Source organism: Tympanuchus pallidicinctus, unplaced genomic scaffold, assembly GCF_026119805.1.
Source record: "Tympanuchus pallidicinctus isolate F22 unplaced genomic scaffold, pur_lepc_1.0 scaffold1, whole genome shotgun sequence".
Taxonomy (NCBI): Eukaryota; Metazoa; Chordata; class Aves; order Galliformes; family Phasianidae; genus Tympanuchus; species Tympanuchus pallidicinctus.
The window spans coordinates 5561352-5580473 of NW_026294618.1; the positions used below are offsets into that span (position 1 = coordinate 5561352).

General features: G+C 53.6%; 2 protein-coding genes across 4 annotated transcripts in view; one reads left to right on the plus strand and one right to left on the minus strand.

The window, feature by feature from the left end:
* Positions 1-482: 482 nt before the first annotated feature.
* Positions 483-9058, minus strand: DNAJC27 (DnaJ heat shock protein family (Hsp40) member C27). The gene is made up of 7 exons (XM_052693440.1): positions 8827-9058; positions 7192-7274; positions 6642-6711; positions 6115-6279; positions 5580-5702; positions 4948-5108; positions 483-2803 (listed from the first exon to the last, which is right to left on the minus strand). Exons 1-7 carry the CDS (start codon positions 8911-8913, stop codon positions 2671-2673), a joined length of 822 nt encoding a protein of 273 aa, XP_052549400.1. The 5' UTR covers positions 8914-9058; the 3' UTR covers positions 483-2670.
* A 4116-nt stretch (positions 9059-13174) lies between these two features.
* Positions 13175-19122, plus strand: part of EFR3B (EFR3 homolog B) — a 40123-nt gene continuing 34175 nt past the window's right edge. The window contains exon 1 of one of the 3 annotated variants that reach the window (XM_052691406.1): positions 13175-13193. In XM_052691406.1, the coding sequence (XP_052547366.1) occupies positions 13187-13193 (7 nt within the window). In that variant the 5' untranslated portion in view covers positions 13175-13186. Of the gene's footprint in view, positions 13194-15089; positions 15180-18354; positions 18371-19122 lie in introns of those variants that run through there. The other 2 variants (XM_052691395.1, XM_052691415.1) reach the window with 2 other exon arrangements.

The window sequence follows — 19122 nt, forward strand, 5'->3', positions numbered from 1 at the left end:
CTGTGGGCCACACTGATGGAGTCTTCGTGCTCCCAGTGGTCTCTAGAAGCAGTTCTCTGTCAAATTTCTGGATGCTGAAGGGAAAGTTGCTTTGTTTGGGGCAGACAGAACCAGCCTGGATAGGAACAGCCTTGCTGAAGGGAGTGGAGTTCAGGGTCCTGAAGGTGCAACATAGGAAGCAGATGAGCAGAGCTGTCAGCGCAGAGATGCTGCAGGATGGAGCCAACCCTCTGCCTCTAGGTGTTTAGGGGACACCTAAAGGGAGGCAGGGAGAGCTGCAGGCCCCACGGCATCCCACATCACATCCCTGCAGAAGCTACATCATTCTCCTTAGCCTGGCTTCCCTCCTGCAGAGTTGATTCACAGCCTCCATCACCCTCGAGGGCAGCTCTTCACCACCAGCCTCGGCCAGACCCAGCTGGGGCGGAGAGAAATGAGTCAAAGGGCAATTAAACATTAACAGCAAGCAGTCACAGCGGGAGGACAACTCATAGGGCTTTCTTGTTCCAAAAGGGGGGGGGGGGAAGGGTTAATTTATAAAAATCACACAACTTCGAAGGTCACCGGCATCGCTAGACGTGACATGCGTGTGTGTAAATCATCCCCAAACATCCAGTCAGCTCAGTGAACAGACAGGAGGAACCCCAGAGCAGCAGCAGGCAGTCACCTGAGAAGCAAACGGAGGGATCGTGCACGGCACAGCAGAGCAGGAGGGCACCTGAGTAGTGGGAACTGAGGCAACCTTTAAACTGCTCCGAGATCTCAGCCTGAAAGTGAAGCGCGCCATTCAGCAACGGGATTATTCACCCTCCTGGGTGGAAAAAAAAATGCAGAGTAATAGGTCTGAAGCCAGAATCAAGTGGTTTCCTGCGCTGGGCGAGTGGGGAGGTTTCCAGTGAACTCTGCAGACTTATAAAACGCGTGGAACAAGACTCAGAGCAACACACTGCAGCTCCAATCCCCGTCCTGCTGACCTCCCCCAGCCCAGCTCTTTATACACACGGCAGAGGATACGTGGAGCTATTGAAACACTGACCCTTAATGACATTTCCCCTTGTGATATCAACACTGGAGGAGCACAAAGTGCTTCTCAGCAGGACAGCTTGTTTCTTCTTCCCAGTAACCTAGCACCAGAAACTAAAGCAAGTGCAAAATGATGCTGGCCTTAAAGACCCTTAATGCTTGCTGCCAAGAAGAGGGGGATCTACTGTTGTTTTATGATATAGTTTGAAGGGGAAACACAGATTAGCTGCCTGTAGTGAAAAAATATATATATTGCACTGACCATTGGAATAAACTTTTGAACTTAGGATACTTCTGGGGGTGAGATATGGGCACAAACACTCACTCACTCACTTACTCACTCAGTGGCTTCAGTTTCACAGCTTAGCGTCTTGTCCTTCTCTGCCACGCTCACGGAGCAGCAAGGTAACAAAACTGACAAAATCACCTGACAAAATCACAGGATCCCAAGGGATCTCCCACTTGAGTCAGGCAGTCACCGTGGCTCTGACCTCTCTCAGGATCCCACTGGCCAGACCCAACCTTCTGCAGGCACCTCCTGGGATTACCAGCAGTGCTCCTCTCTGAATCAACAAGAATATTCTAAGAAAGCAGCAGATGCGACTAAGAAGCACCCCAGACCCACCTGCTGATCAGTGAGGCAGACACAAACCTGTAACACAACCAGCAAAGCAGGGTGACACGTTGCTGCTGTCAGAAAACAGGGCTGAGGAAGAACATGCCCCTCTACTGCTAAACTAATCAGAGGGAGACACAGGGCCAAGTGGGTAGGCAGACTGGCACATGTGAATGGGGTGCTGGATTTTTGGGAGTGCTGTCTCACATAGCCAGCCCTAGCACATTCCCTTTGGGGATGTAACTCATGCGGGGTCTCAGCTCCTCTCAAGCAGGCCTGCAGAGCCAGCTGCCACTCTCACTGACACCAACATGCAGCTCTGAGGTGTGGTGGGGGACCCTGAGGTCAGCGCCTGGCATCTATCTGCAAATAGCCAAGGGCCACCTGCACCTGAGGACAGTCCCTCACCAGGAACAAGGGCATTTCCCCAGAGTTTGTCAGAGCAGTGCACATGGCTAGCAGAGGGCTGGGAAGGAGGGACCATGTGGCTTGCGGGACTGCAGCTCTCGGGGCTGCTGTCCTGTGTATCCCTAACCCACGACCCCAGCACTTTCAGGTGCAGCAGCTTTCAGGCCAAATGCTAGGCTCGAGGCTTGAATGTGTCTCATTCCACCTTCAGCCTTTACGTAACCCTTCGTTCATTCCCATCCCACACAGCCTTGCAATCAAACCAAACCTACCCTCCTTGCAACCACAGGCTAGAGCTGCACATCCAACCTCCTCCAAGGCTGGTAGTTTGTGGGGAGTGTAAAACAGCTGGGAAAGTGGGCAATTCACTGCTTTCAGCACTTCTGCCAACTTGAGGCCATAGATGCAGGGAAGGCTCGGGGGTCCCTCTCCCCTCCTCAGCACTCTGCCCCCTCTACAACTCATTGCAAGCACACTACGGTTCTGCTCCTATGCTTGGTGGTGGGAGCGTCTTTGTCCAAGCCAGCGGATGAATCTGAGGAGGAAGGAGGTGCCCCATGGCAGTGCAGCAGTGAATTAGCTGGGAAGAAGGGAAGGTTTCCAGTTCTCAGCAGCTCTGTTCCCTACTTGATGTTTTTGAGAAGTGCAGTTCGGGCGTTCACCACGGCTTTGAAGGCATCTTCGCTCCCAGGAGCCACGCATTTATCAGGGTGGAGCAGCACAGCCAGCTTTCTGTAGGCTTTATTCACTTCGTCTCTAGGAGATAACAGAAGACAACAGTGAGGGGACGTGAGTAGCAGATAACCATCGCCTCGTCCTGCTGGCAGAGCACAGCAGAGTGAGGAGCTGCCCCTGCACTAAACACAGCTGTGTGGACACTTCTGAACCTTTCTCTTGCTGGCACCAAGTACCTCCAGGCTTTGGAAGTGAAGCTATGGACAAAGAGCTGAAATAAAAATGCCCACGGTACTTCTAAGCATGGCACAAGCAAAGGATGGGGAGAAACACTCTCCTGAGGCAGGTGCACATTCACCACAGGCACAGCTCAGAGGGTTGTGATCAGCAGCACAGTTTGGTTGGAGGCCTGCAGCTAGCAGTGCCTCAGGGGTTGGTACTGGGTCTGGTCTTGTTTAACATCTTCATCAGTGACCTGGACAAAGGGATGGACTGCACCCTCGACAAGTTTGCTGATGGGAAGCTGGGAAGAGTGGCTGACACACCAGAAAGCTGTGCATTTTGGAAGACCTGGACAAGCTGGAGAGTTGGGCAGGGAGGAACTTGATGAGATTCAACAAAGGTAGAGTCCTACACCTGGAAAGTTATCTGGGAAGTCAGATGTGGCCTCTACTCTGTCATAGTGAGGCCACACCTGGAGTACAGTATCCAATTCTGGGATCCTCCAGTCAAGGTGCTGGTGAGAGACTGCTGGAGGGCTACAGAGATGATTATAGAGGCCTGGAGCATCTCCCTTATGAGGAAAGGCTGAGAGAGCTGGAACTGTTCAGCCTGGAGAAAGGGTCTTATCAAAGCTTATAAATATCTAAAGGGTGAGTGTCAAGTGGATGGGGCCAGGCTCTTTTCAGTGGTGCTCAGCAATGAGGCAATGGGCACAAGCTGGAACACATGAAATTCCACATGAACATGAGAAAAAACTGTACTTTGAAGGTGACAGAGCACTGGCACAGGCTGCCCAGAGAGGTTGTGGAGTCTCGTTCCCTGGAAATACTCAAAATCCACCTGGATGTTTTCCTGTGTATCCTGCTCTAGAGAACCACCTTTAGCAAAGGGGTTGGGCTCGATGATCTCCAGAAGTCCGTTCCAAACTCGATGATCCTGTTTTTCTGTGGTTGTGCAGGCACAAATGCACCCACCACACCACACACGTGCCTGAGCCATGTGCCCTGGTGTGCTGAGTCTCTGGCACCACAAGCACAGAAAGCTGGGAGACAGCGTGGGGGCACATGCACCCTGACTCAGCTCCACATCAAACTGCCTACACACTCAGGGCGAAGGCATCACACATCACGTCAGCCCTTTAAGCCCTGCTGTCTGGTGCAGGGCAGACACCTCATCTCCTGCTGCAGGCTGTGGAGAGAGGGGGGCACCCAGTGAGGGAGGTGAGTCCATCCGTGCCGGTGATCACAGCACAATCTGCTCTGCAGAGCTGCTGATCTCTGCCCGTGGATGCAGAGGGCCTGGAGGAGAGATCGTGCTCAACACCTACATTTCAGAGAGCTGACTGGAGAGTGCTGAATGATGCATGCTATCCAAAAATTCACTCTCCACGCCCTCCACAAAGTGTACAAAGGGGCAGTTCCTGAGTTTCAGAGAGAGAGAGATGTAAGACAAAGCTCTGGGGCTCTGTTTTAGCTGCCCAAGTCACACAGCAGAACTGGAAGATTCCATATCCAACCTCTTGCACAAATATTAACCAATTCCACCTAACTAGAGATCTAGGCAAGGGAAAAGCTTCTCTTTTGGAAGATACCGTGGAAGAACTGTAATCACTTTTTGATAACGTGGGCAGCAGCCTTACAGCAGCCTAAAAGCTTCCCTCAATCCAGAGAGAGTGCAAGAAAGGTAAAGCTGAAGCCACTCTAAACATAACTGGCAAGTGAGTGACTACAAACAGCTCAGCCTGGAGATAGAACACAGAGCTGGGTAGCTGGAAGAGATGAAGTTGTCATGTTCAGCACTCCCCTCCTTAAATTCAGCCTGGCTTGTCTGGTAGAAGAGGAAATTTGGTGCACAGTTTCTTTTGCATTGCCCTGATTTTGTGGCTACAAACTTGAACCTGGCTGCTATGTGAGACGAAGTGAGCAGCAGGCACCTCACTAAGAGCCCACAGAGGCAAACAGAAACACGATGGACTGTTTGGCAAATGCCAAAGTCTGCCTCACCTGGTGGCTCCAGGCTTGACTCCCAGCATGTCCCAGCTGTCCTTGCTGTTGCGGATCCTACGAATGGCGTCTGCCTGCTCTTTAGTGAAGCCAACCCCCATGCTGGAGGGGGGACGCTTCCCCCCGTTGTCACACAGGTCAATTATGGCTGAGTAGAACGTCTACGGACACAGGAAGGAGTCAGCAGAAGGGAATGGTTCCTGCAGGCAGCAGCAGTGATACTGGAACGCTTCTGCCACCCTTGCTGACTGATCCTCAAGGGCGAGGGATGCACCTGAGTAACTGCTGGATGCCCACAGCTCCCCACTGCACGGCTCTCCCTCTGCATTTTAAGCTCCGTGCTACACCTGAATCAGCACCAGGAGCATTTCTGGATCACGTTCCCATTGCAGCCAGAAGGATCATCAGCTCTGAGCCACGCAATGCTAAGGTCAGCTTAGGACTGAGAGGACCAGTACTGACCCTGACCTGAACAGCTACAGCTTTCTAGGGGTGTCACTTCACTGGGAAAAATCCTTTTGAGCAGTGGGCCAAAGAGCTTTGTGGGATCCAGAAGTTCAGAGAATGTTTTGCAGTTTGCCATCCTGGCTAAATACAGTGGCTGCACCCTCACAGCCTTCTTTCTACGTTACCTGGAACATCTCATTGATTCCCTCTCCTGTTTGTGCTGATGTCTCAAAGTAAAGAAAGCCCCGGCTCTCTGCCCACAGCCGCCCCTCACTTTCATCCACACTGCGGTGCTTTGTGCAGTCAATCTAAAATGAGAGCAAAGGGAAAGTCAGAGCCCAGTCGAGGTCTGCAGTGACAGCTGGAGGAGCACAGAACCGAGAATGATGGAGAAGATGACTGTTCATCTTGAAGGGATGAAGGTAGCATGGACAGAAAGCACAGACAACAAGTGTGAAAAAGCCTTGGAGTGTTGATTTAATTCAGAGATTATGTAACCTCTGCTTGATCCCTTTCTGACTGACGTGTGGCCACCATATTCCCCAAACCCTGTTGAAATGAGGCCTCCAGTACTCCTCAAATACAAGCTCTTTGAAAGTCTTCCCTATAACCTAACAGTATTTCCTTTTTGGAGGGAGCTCAATAGCTTGGCTCATGCTGGGAACACAATGAGCACTGAGTACCTTGCAGCACAAGGCACGGCTCCCTGCCATGGCCTACCTTGTTTGCACAGACAACGAAGACAATGTTGTCCATGTTCCCGTGGGGGCCCAGCTCCTGCTTCATCTCAGCCAGCCACGCATCCAGAGCATCAAAAGACTCCTTTTGTCCAACATCATAGACCAGGATGACTCCCTGCGTGTCCTTGTAAAACTCATTCCTCACCTGCAGGAACAAAAAGCAAAAGCTTTTTTGTACCAGCAAAAGCTAGGCATGCAATACCTTGACTGCAATAATCCCAGGCCCATCACAGGAGTGATCAGCTCCCAAAAGACCAATCCCTGCGCAACAGAGAAAAGAGGAACAAAGTGTCATATTGACTGCTGGGGAGACAACAAGGTCTGGGAATTGACCAAGAGCCCCATTTGTATGAGGCAGAGTGACGATCCGGGACCAGCCACATCATTCAGACACAAGATGGACTGCATGTCTAAGCCCCCCAGAGATGCTAAGAAAGCTGACAAGTGCTAAATGCTACAGAGACATGCAGCCCTGTGGTGTGGTGTCTAGAGCTGGGTCTGCCTTACCTCGTAGAAGAATGGGTGTCCTGCCATGTCAAAGATGTTCACTTTGATCTCTCTGTCTCTGACTTGTACTCTGAAAGGAGAGATAAGAAACGGTTCAGAAGCTCTATGTCAATCCCTGTGCAAACTGTGTACCCATAGGAATACTCTCTTCTCTGCCAGCCCTCTGTGGAGAGGGAGCTGAGTGATTAGCACCAGATAGATCAATAATAAGTTCTGATTCTGGGGTTTAATGGACTGAAAATTACACCTAGGGCTAGTCAGACAAGGAGGAAAGCACTAGTTCTGGATGCAACATGGCAATGGGGTTCTGTGTTACCAGGGCTACTTGAAACGCAGATTATTTGACTGCTGTGAAAACTAACGTGGCTCTGTTCTGTGCTCCACAGCAAGCCTGACTCAAGGCAGAGCAGTCACTCAGAAGCAGTGGGACAGAAAACAGCACCACTGATGTCTTACCCTTGACTGCAGCTGCAGACTCCTCACTTTGCCCCACACCATCTGTGACCACGCAGCCCACCTCGCTCTCCCAGCTCACCACGAAGGTACTTACTTGGTGACGCCATAGTCGATACCAATAGTTGCAAGGTATTTGGGAACAAATCTCTTCTCACAATAGCGCTTTATAATGCAGCTCTGGGAGAAAGAAAAAGGGAATTTCACTGGGAAGACACCACACTGCAGGACTAGGATTCACATTAATAATGAATTCACTGACAGGCTGCTCTGTCTGTCCCTGTGTCCTTAAATCAACAAAATGGTGGCATCATTATTCGCCAAGAGAGGCTTTCTTTATGCAAAAGGAAGAAGAAAACAAATCCCATTCCTGAGCGTTTGTTTTTTCTTAGCTGTTTGGAAGAGAAAGCTCAGAGCCCAAGGCCTGACCTTCACATTCCACGAAAGAACTGGAAACTGTTCTGAGTGACTGAGGTGATAGTGATAGGACAAGAGGGAATGTTTTCAAACTAAAAGAGGGGAGATTTTGACTGGATGTCAGGTGGAATTTTTTTACTCTGAAGGTGGTGAGGTACTGGAACAGGCTGCCCAGAGAAGCCATGGATGTTCCATCCTTGGTAGTGCCCAAAGCAAGGCTGGATGGGGCTTTGGGCAGCCTGGGCTGGTGGCTGGCACTCAGCCCACAGCAGGGGTTGGAACTGCATGGGCTTCAAGGTCCCTTCTAACCCAAGCCACTGATTCTACAAAGCGTAGAAGCGAAAACAGTAGTCAAAGTGACCTCTTATCCTAGCAAAAAGCTATGGAGCCAGGCAAGGCCACATTCATTATCATGCAGACTTCAGATTGTAAAGGCTATGTGTTTGGAGAATGGACTATCACAAAATTGATTTATTACCCTCTGTAAAACATCAGGACTGGATAAGCTGTGTCTTTGGGGGCCTGGGGGCCTCAGTTCCCCAAAAGTCAACAAAGAACATCTCACGCTATGTCCAGGCTGCTAAAAAGTGCATTCGGGATCATAGTATGTCCCCCCAGCCCTGGTTCTGTCCCTGACTGAGGGATAAGCCCCAGGCTTTACTCAAGGCCAGACTGGATGTGGCTCTGGGCAGCCTGGCCTGGTGGCTGGCAACCCTGCACACAGCAGGGGGTCGAAACTAGATGAGCACTGTGGTCCTTTTCAACCCAGGCCATTCTGTGATTCTACGATTCCATCCTGGAGAACGGCCAGGCCACTTACTGCAACAAGAGGGCAGTGAGCTCCTGATGGAAGCTGGGATCACCTCATGGCACCCGAGTGCCTTACAGAGAGGCGCTGACAGCATGGAGCAAAGGCTCCTCTCACTGTAACTCCAACACAGGACCCTCCCTGAAGGAAGCAGAGAGGGATCCCAGGACAGCTAGTTTCCGTTGGCTGTAGGACGGGCCCATCCAGAGGGCAGGGCACAGCTTCTGCCTGAAAGGCCGTAAGAAGCCGTATTAAGAGCCGCCGAGCCCGGAGCTCAGAGCAGGGCCAAAACACCGCCATGACACCCGCCAAGAGCCGTCAGCCAATAGAAAACTAGCTCAAGATATAGTCCCGCCCTGCGGAGAGCCGAACACAGAGGCTCGTTGTTGATTGGCTACCGCAGTCTGCCAAGACCACCAATCCACCGCCTCTTTGGTAGGTAGCCCGCTTCCGATTGGACAGCTAGCCTGCCGCTCAGCGCCCAACCGCCAATGACCGCCCTCTCACCTTCCCCACCTCCGCGTTGCCCATGGAGATGACTTTGATCCGCAGCGACTTTCGCGCCTCTTTCCGTTTCGGTGCGTTCGCCTCCATGGCGGGTGCCCGGCGCGGTTGAGGCAACGAAGGGAGGGGAGAAGAAAGGGAGGGGAGAAGAAATGGAGGGAGCCCGGCGGGCACGGCCCCTGGCCACCGACGCCGCGCCCCGGCCGCGCTCGCCCGATACTTCCGGTTTCCTCCTCACGAGGAGATCTCGCGAGATGTCGGAACGTTGTTGGCAGGGAGCGTTGCGGCCCGTAGGGGGCGGCCGTGAGGTGCAGGGCGGGCGGGGCAGAAATGGCGGGAAGTGCGTGCTGAGGGGAGTGGGTGAGGTGTGGGGGTCGCAAAGCAAGGCCCTTAGGCCTGAGGGATGGATGGGGCTGGTTGTTGTGAATGGAAGTGCAACGTGTTACCATAGGGGACACAGCCCAGATATCTGAACTGAGGGGCTCATCCTTGTGCTAGCCTGGAGCAGTGCCATCCCTAGGGGGCCTCCTAAATAACGTCTTTGATTGCTCGTTCTAGGCCTAGAAGCGTCCTCTTGTGGTGGAGAATTTTGGAGTTGTGTTTGGAAGACAAGGTGGTGGGGAGGATGGCTGCTCTGTAGTCGCTCCCTCACCAAGTTTGGATGACAGCTGTGAGACAGGGGGACTTGTGGACACTGGTGTGTGTGCATCTTCCTTGGGAGGTTGTGCATTAGAAGCTGCTGGGGTTTCTGGGGACTCCCTTCCTGGAGGTGGGGGTCACAGCCACTTGGGAGGGCTGCCTGAGAGACCCTCTTGCAAGGAATGCATGATCTGAGCATCTCTCAGTGCTCTGGAGACTTCATTGTGAAGGTACAGATGGACACAGCCCTGCCCCTCACCTCAGTGCCACCCCCAGGAAATGCAGGGGATCCCCAAGGGCTCCTTTGGCTGAGATGCCCCATGGTGGTATGAATGCCCCTCCCACATCCTGCTGGGAGTATGGCTGGTGTGAGGTCATGTCTGGAACAAGGGGAGGCAAAGCATTTTCCTGGAAAGGAAAGGTAGAGAGATTTTATCTTACAAACCTTGGACTAGGGGACTGCACACACTCTCATCCACCTCCTCACAAACATGGGGTTCTGGGGATCACTGGTGTGTGCCATGGACTAAGGATATCGGATGTTGAGTCTTCACTACCTCTCCCTGCTTCCTCCTGACTGGCTCCAAAAAACTGCTTTTTGACAGATCTGTTATGGGCAGTTTGGGATCTTCTGCCTCATTATCTGGTCTCATAAATCTTTGCCAAAAGAGTCCTGCTGTCATCCATCTCTGGGTGTTTTATGCCTCCAGCTCCAGTTCTTCATCTTTGTTGTCACCTTATCTTTAGGTTTGTTCTTTGTTATCTTCAGTCTGTTCTTCATCTCCCTGCTGTCTGGCTGTATGATTAAACCAGGCACACTGTGCTCTGTGGCACTGTAAGCTGGTGCTTTTAATCCTTTCTCCATTGGTCCTGCACATCCAGGTACAGCCTATCATTTCTGGTCATATGAATGCTAATATTACTTACAAATCTTCTGGTCTGGGGAATTCAGCCCTTCTTCCTTGAGACAGAAACAGAAACCAGGAGATCTCTGGGCACAAACAGGTTGCCCAAGCAGGCTGTGGATGCCCCATCCCTGCAGGCATTCAAGGCCAGGCTGGATGTGGCTCTGGGCAGCCTGGTTGGCGACCCTGCACATAGCAGGGGGGTTGAAACTAGATGATCATTGTGGTCCTTTTCAACCCAGGCCATTCTCTGATTCTATGATTATATCTGCTGGTGTCCTTAAGTTAGGAATTTTCTTTGGGCTCTTCAGCTAAGCTGAGGGCATCCTTTAGTCTGTTTGGAAGATAGGAGAAAGAAAGGTGACTTCTTCTTGTTTTGCTATGAGATATAAAAACTTCTGCAGGGTTTTCTCAGGAATGTGGAGGACAGAACGCCTTCATGATGGGAGAGGAAGATAGTTTAGCATCACGCATATGTCTTCCTTGGGTTTAGGACAGCTCTGATGTCTTATTCAAGATACAGTAACAGGCATCAGATTGAGAGCTTTAGGGATAAGCAATTTATCTCTAAATAATGGTGCAGTAATAAATACAGATCAGTAATGCAATTACCCAGGTCATAATGATGGTAAATCCAGTAATTCACTAATACTGGGCTAGATTTAGTATCTGGGCATGCAAAGACTTACTGGCCTGGGTAAAAAGCAGGCAGGAAGCAGGGCATGGCTTCTCCAGACAAGTGGGTTGGATTACCCTAAGTAAGAATATATAATTTGGTGAGTAAAATAATAAAGGAATGTCTCAAAATAAGGATAGCAGCTGGGAGATGAAGTTAGATGTTGAATATTTCTGCAGTGGTGGGGTCCCACCTATAAAGGGAGTTCCCACCAGCTATGTGTGACTATTTTAGAGCTTGCTTGTGTTGTCATCGTGAACAGATACTTATGTTTGTCTTCTTGCTCCCTCACCTGTTTCAATAGTCAGTGCAAAGCTGCATGTTTCCAAAGCTATTCAGTTAGAGATTGGGGTTGGGGAGATACGGTGGGAAGGGTCTGGTTAGTTGACAGGACTTGGGCAAGCAATAATAGGGGCTTTGGTGGGTTAGATGCCAGGCATGATGCTGCATAAGCCCAGCGATGCAGTGGGGCGGATTTGTTCATAGTGGTGTTTTGTGTAGTCAATATGCAGGCAGCAGCTGGGTCTGCATTTCTCAGAAGCACGGAATTGCATTTGCTTTGTGAGTAAAGTGACAGCCAACACTGTGGGTTCAGCCTGGATACGCTGCTCACTGCACGTTTTAAGGACCAAAAGTAGTTGCTGTGTATGATTCTCAGAGTTGCGTAGAAGTCTGAGTTGAGATGAAGTCAAGGGTGAGTTGGAAAGGACAGCTGAGAGATTTCCTGACTTCAACCAGGGAAAACAGGGATGTAAAATGGGGTTGGCCCTCTGGGGCTGTCTGCAGCCTGGTAGGCTGAGGCTCCCCGCAGACGATGGGGATGTTGCTGTGTTGGTTGGACCAACGCTGGGATGAGCTGCTCTGTGAGTCCTAGCTTGGTGTGTCTGTGTGAGCCTGCTTGCTGGCAGGGGCGTAGTCAACATTTCTGGCTGCTAGAAACTGGATATTTTTCTGCCTTCGTGGCTGAGTTGGTCGCCATCAATCAGCTGCATTTAGTGGCCGAAGTGTCCGTGTAAAGTTGTGCTGATGACAGTCCTGGAGACCATCAAGCAAGCACAGGGACTCCCTTAAAGTGTGCAGGGAGCTGCTTTGCTGCACTGCAGTGGCAGTCCCATTGGCTGGAGCTAGATCCAGATTGGCCCAAAGCATCAAGGAGAGGTGGCTCGGGCTCAGGTGACCTGCAACACCTTCTAGAGCTGCAGCATCCTGAACTGCCACGCTGGAAACACCAGTGCTCCCAGCAGAGACACCCACACGGTCCCTGTGCAGCTGGAGGGAGGGCATCAGCTGCCTTTTTGGCAGAGATCCTTCTCTGTCTGCTGCTCAGATTGCCTCACGCCTGGCGCCGTGGCAGCATCTTTGTCCTTCCTGCACCACACGTGTGCACGAAACTGATCCTCATGCCAGAAGTGCCGCGGAGATGTGCGAGGAATGGTGTGTTGGACAGGGCATGAGAACAGCCCGCCCCTGGCTGCCCGATGGCAGCAGAGCAGGCGTGGGGGAGCGAGATCTGGTGCAAACACCCCAAGGCTGCAGCAGCAGCTACGGACAGCCAGCATGCGTGCGTGGGGCCTGGCTCTGCTCTGGGCTCATGGCTGGTGAAGGGATGCACGGCTCGGTGCCGGAGATCCCGCTGCGGCTGCTGCAGCAGCTCTGTGTCCATGGAAACAGCTGCAGGAGGAAGGAGGGAGTAGACGGACCAGGGACGGACGTGCCTGACAAAGGAAGTGCCCGAGGCGAGCAGCTCCCTGCCGTCCTCCCGGCATGACCGCGGTTGCTTCAACTGCCTTCGGCTCACTGCCTTCCCCCTGTGCCTGCCAGCCTCCTCCCCTCTGGGCTACCCCCAGGCAGGTCCCTGGGGCTTGGGGCAGCGCAGTCTCACGTGTCCACCCTGCACACCGTGCTGAGCACTGCACGGCATTTCTGAGCCCAAGGTGAGGACAAAGCCACCTGTCCTAAGAGCATCCTGGACCTCAAACAATTTGGCATCCCCTCTTGTCTGACGGCTGGTGGAAAGGAAAAAGACTGGCCGGCTCCTGGGAGCAGGGGCAGTGGTTGTGCCACGTGGAGAGACGTGTTTGGATCCCTCTGGGCAAGGCTGGAGTGCACTGAGGTCCCAGTCGTGGCACGACCCAGCGTGGCAATGACAGGTAGGGGCTGACGGTGGTGGTGCTTTGGTGGGGAGGGTTTAACTCTTCTCTGTCCTTGTTTTGCGCCATAAATGAGGAGGAGGAATGTGCTGGAGGCAGCCTGGATTCCACCTGGGCTTTGGGTAAGCTTGCTCATATCTTTACTATGAGGGCAGAAGTTCTGCAGGGCTTTTCCAGTAGTGACAAATTTGGGGGTTCACACCAGCCAGCCCTGTATGCATAGGGCAGAGCTGAGAGGACCCTGGGGCTTGTGATGGTGATGGGACTTGGGTCAGGCAGCCGAGTGGGGACTGCTATGAGGTCCCTGAAATGGGGAGCACAGCCCCTTCTCAGCCAGGAAGGCCTCGAAGGAGAGATGTGCAGCATTTCGATTCTCCCTTGTCCCCTGGGCTGATCTGGACTCAGCTTTGGCCAAGATTTGAAGCACGGGGGCTGGCTGGTGCACATTGCTCCCACTGTGGGCATGGACTCTTGGAAGCAATGAGCAGCTTGAGGGCAGGACAGGCTCAGAGGTGACAGCAGCTTGAGGGCAGGACAGGCTCTCAGCAATGGCAGTTGCTGGTGAAGGAGAACAATCTCACAAGAGCTTCAGAAAATAGAATAGGGTGAGTAATGTGTTGTGCTTGTTCCCTGTAGGGCTGTTTCGACCCCCACGTTCCTTTGCAGCAAGCTGGTCACCTTGCAGCAAACAGTGATCAAGTGAAAGGTTTCTGGGTTGGAGAGCTTCACCACATCTGGTTCAGGCTCTGTCCTCATATCACGTTTTACTCTGAGACTTTTGATTTACTCTGGGCTGACCAGAGACACTCAAGAGCCCCCGTCCCTTGGTGTGACAGCCACCACGTCCCCTGTGAAAGCCCCCCAGTCCCCAGGGCTGTGTGTGTAGCTGCTCCACCACCCAGGGAATCAGCAACACAGATTAACTCTCAAAATGTTTTAATTAAAACATAATTTCCCTGCAAGTAGGATGATGAGGCACCAGCTATTGCCTAATTAGCGAGCTTGGAGGCTTTGCTGTGTGGGAAGAGATTCAGCGAGGGCTCAGAGAGGGGGGGGATTTGTGGCTGCCTGCTGGCAGCACCTTCCAGGTCCCTGGCTCTCCTTGGCCAGGTGCTGTCACCTCGAGCCTTGCCTCAGCCCCAGCCAAGGCCCAGGGCAACATCTTTATGGGTTCCTCGTGCTTGTGACAAGCTTTGACACAAGGGTTCAGTATCTACGGATGGATCTTGCCAGTGCGTGGGATTCACTCTGTGGATGTGGGATGGCCGTAGGAAGCGTGTGGGGACTCTGATGTTGAACTTACCAGCGGGGAAGAGAGACAGAATGGGTCTGTATGGGTGGGATAAAGGTAAAGGAGGAAAGCTGGTGCTGTGCTGTGCCACGCTGTGCTGTGCCTCTAGGCTGCAGTGCTCTGCAGAGCTGTGTTGCATCCTGTGGTGCCATGCTGTGCCATGCATTGGAGCATCAGGACACCGTGCTCCCATTTCGGGGTGCTGGATGGGAACTGTGGGATTTGGGAGATGAGAGCAGTGCTTGCAGGCTCTGCACAGGGGACGAAGCATGGGGGCTGATCGTTGCTCATGTACCGAGAGCAGTGTCCAGGCCCTGATGGCTATGGCACACGTGTGGCCATCAGCAGTGCAGGTACCCTCCTGCCACTGCTCACTGCCTCAGTTTCCCCATTGGCAACAGGAATCGCTGTGCTTCAGTGCTGCGAAGGGCGTGGGGCAGCATGCGGGCGCTGCATTGCGGACAGAGGGGGCACAAGGGGACGAGGGCCGTTCGGGGCCGAGTCCCCAGGCATCTTGCGGGCTCCGTACCGAGTCGAGCAGCGCCGAGCCGTGCCGAGGGCGGGCGCTGCCGCCGTGCCTGCGGGAGGAGCCCCTTCTGCGGTGCCGCCCCCCGGTGCCGCCCCCGGCCAGCAGAGCCAGGCCGGGCACCGCCGCTTTCAGCCGCGCCGAGCCGAGCCGGGCTGAGCCATGTACGGTGAGTTACCCCCGGAGCCCAGTCGGGCTGGGGCTGTGCGTGCACCCCTCCGGATTGCCGGAGACTTGAGGTTCAACCTTCCCCACCCGGGGTTGGGCTTTGTGGCCCCAGGGCCCGATCTGGGTTGGGGGGATCTCGGCCCTAAGTAGAGCTGTGCACCCCCTGTTTATTGCGGGGTGTTCCCTTTTTGGCATGTGTGAGGCTTTGGTCCTGGGCATCTCCTGGTTATTGGGGGTGTATCCTGCTGGGATGGATGCACCTCGGTCTCGTATAGGGCTGTGCACCCCGGAGTTACTGGGAGCATCTCTTCTTTGGGACGGGGGGGGGGGGGGGTCACTCCATTTTGGAAAGAGCTGTGTGCACGCTGGGGGTTGAGCCTTATCTGGGAGACCGTGGTCTTTTTACACCTCTCAGGTTAGTGGGGGTTGAATCCTGTTTGGTTCTGGGGGGGACCTTGGTTCTATACAGATCTGTGCATCTCCTCAGTTCTTGGAAGTGACCCCTCTTTGGGGCTAGGGGGGAGGACTTTGGTCTTCTGCAGAGCTATGCATCCCCTTGGATACTGGGAGGTGACCCCTCTTTGGGGTTGGGACACATGCTAAGATCCCTTAAGGACCTGTATACCTCCTTTTATCACTGGGGTATTGCCCTATTCCTGGATGGGTAGAATGGGAATCTGTTAACCTCTTCCTCCTCATTAGCCACCCCACCAGCCCAGGCTCTGGGGTCACCTGCTCCCCAGCCCAGAGAGGATCTTGCTTCTTTTTGGGGTGAGTGACCCCCACATTGCTGGGGAAGCACCCAGTCCTTGGGGTAGGGAAGCCTGGGGTGCTCTATAGGGGTCTTCAGCTCCATGTGGCTACCTGGAAGGGGTCACACATTCCTGCCCCAGATAAGGAGAGGTCTTGGTTCTATATATGATCACCCTGCATGGTACCAAGGTCCTGACGTAGCGCAGACCTCAGTCCTACATAAGCCCACGCACCCTGGGGTGCTTGTAACTTGATGTCCCCGATGTTGTCACTGTTCTCACCCTGCAGCATGGCACAGACTCGTGGTGTCCTGCGTCCCACACTGGGGCAATACCAGGCGTAATGGGGAGCAGCTGGCAGAGCAGCTGGCCATCCCCCCCCCGCCCAAGGCTGCGCTAAGCTGCTGGGAGCTTTTGGGAAAGGCTTGGGGGGGGGGAGGCTGGGTGGCAGCCGGCTCTTAAATCCTTGCTCCCTGCTGCCTGAGCATCCTTTTTGGGCAGTCAGCGCAGGGTGAGCACTGCAGACAGAGGTGGGAACCCCATTCCCTGCATCTCTCTGCTCCCTGGGGTGGCTGCTGGCTGAGCCTCATCTCTGCAAGGAGCTGCGGTACCAGGGGTGAGTGCTCAATCAGTTGGGGCAGGAGGGAGGTGGGTGGGCAGGATGCTGCCCCACTGCATAATGGGGTGCTTGATCTGGGGTGAGCACAGTGTGGGGAGATCCTGAGATGCATTGGGATGCTGCACCCGTCTCCTGCAGGGAAAGGAGCAGAGCCTGGGGGCTTGGCAGATTTCAACCTAGCGGGCCTGGGGGAAGGGAGGCCTGGGGCGGGATGCCTGGTTTCCTTTCCTTTCTTCCCCTCCTTGCCACTGTGCTGACTCCTCTGTGGCCTCCGTTGAGTCATTCAGGTCTCCCAGCTGGTATTTTTCCACCCGCAAAACAAGAGGGTTGCTTCCCTCTTCTTCTCGTTGATGGCAGCTCGCAGTGACGGTAGCTGTGTGCCCCGGGGATGCAGCCACTGTGCCCTACAGCAGAGCCCATCTGTCTGCCAAGGGATGGCTGCAGCATTTGAGATGGAAGCTGCGTTCCCCAGGAGCCCTGCCAGCCCCTTTAGTGATCCACTTGAGGGGTGTGACATGCTCTGATTGTCCCTTGGACGCCATGGGGAAGTGACCCCATGCAGCAGCCCACACCAGACCACGGCTCCGTGCCCTCAGGTTGCACCTCCGCTGGCATCTCGGGGAAGCCCTTGCTCCAGAATAGCAGGCGTTTCCTTCCAGGATGTGTGCAGAGTGAGGAAGGGCAGAGAGTCCCTGTGGGGACCTGAATGTGAATCTGAGGACAAACGCCAGGCTGGTCCCTTCCCCGGCAGCGGCTTGCAGTCTTGGAAAACATCCAGAAGCTGGAAAGCTCTGTGGGATACTTCGGATGAAAGGTGCATTAGGAATGCACAGGATTATTGGTATCTTTTTAATCTCTCTTTTAACTGTCTCTTGGCCTGTGGGAAGGATTAGATGGGTAACTGGGGATAGTTTTTTCCTCTGTAGGCAGAACAAAGCAGTGCAGGAGAATTGCTCCATTGCAGGGGGACCTGCATGCCTCCCTGAAAGGTGTGTGGAGGAGCAGCACTGGAAGCACGTGCCACCCTCCTCCCTGCATGTTCCCTCTGATCCCGCAGTGCTGGCACCCCGCACAGAGCTATCATCTGTGTGCACAAGCTGCTGCGGAACCATGCCTACTTTCTGCCCACTTTGGTTTCCTTTCACAGCCTCTGGTGAAAATGAGAGAGCCACGCTTTGACCCCAACTGTACCAGACCCAGCCTGGGTGGCTGATGTCATGCTAACTGAGAGTGCATTTCTATGACCCAAACTGTCTCTGGTGGGAGCACGCTGTACTGAGCAGTGCATGTGGATTAGCTTCTCCTGAGCTTATTTCACAGTGCAGGAGCTGGAGCGCTGCTGGTGGGCTTTGGCAGGTAAATGAACCCTGTTGCCCCGTGCTCTGGGGCTGCACAATGGCAGAGTTTAATTTGGAACCATGTACAAAAGGCAATGTAAGCCAAAAGCCCTCCAAGAACAGGGTTGTGGATGCAGAGTGTAGGGCGAGAGGGGGGACCAGCAGAGCTTTGGAGATGGGACGGAGTTAACATTTCCATGGGTGGTTCCCAGCAGGGCTTGGCCATTCCCCGCTATATTTGGCAGCTGTGGGGCCAGAGCACGCACACAGAGTGTTGGTGCAGCCTTGTGACCCGTATCCAGGCCGGCCCTGCAGCCTCTCACCATGGTTTGTTTCTGCCACGCTTCCCTCCCTGTGCGTTCTGGTCGGCGGCACGAGCTGTCTCCTCCCACGCCGGTGGAGCTGGAAATAGAGAAGGTTCCCTTTTTTCAGCAGCAGGGGAAATGAGGCTTTTCGACTACCCTGGGAGGAGGCGTTGCCGGAGGTGGGCAGCAGCAAGGTCCCTGTGAGCTGTCTGGAGCTGCCAGCGTGCCACTGAGTCACAGCCAGCAGCAGCAGCCACGCGATCGGATGGGTTTTGCACTAAATGAACAGTGCTCGGTGGGACTGGATGGCTCAGCAGGGGAATGTGAAATGCAATTAAGCCTTTTTTTTTTCCTTTTTCCCTGTGCTTTTTAACTAAATGATCCGCAAATTAATTCAGAAAAGGGGATATTTGTGGCGTCGGCAATGCTAGGGGCTTTCCCAAGCCACTCCGCTTCCGCTCCTGTATGCTAAGCTGTAGTTGAGTCCTGTGCTTTACTTCTGGATGGCATTGCCACATCCCATCCAGCAGAGTTTGACACCTGCAGTGAAGGTGGGGACTCCTCTGCCTAAGAGGAGATTGTGCCAGGCCCAGAGCTGGCATTGCTCACTTTGAAGCTCATCAAGCCTGACAGCTTAAGGGCTTTCTTAATCAGTTGCACAATCAGTAACTGTACAAGCAAGTGCACTTCCAGGGATCCAGGGATGCTGAGCTCTTTGCAGCGTGGCAGTTCCATTGCAGGTTGCTCCCTCTCCACAGAGGCTGCAAACAACCCAGAAAGGATGAAGAGAGAGTGTGGCCAGGGTTGCTTGATCACACTTCCCTCTCTGGAAATGAGGGTGTTTGGTTATGTTTTCTGCCAAAACCTAAAACTAGCTGTGGGCTTTGATTTAGCATATCATGAGAAAATAGGGAACCACAGCAACAAGAGT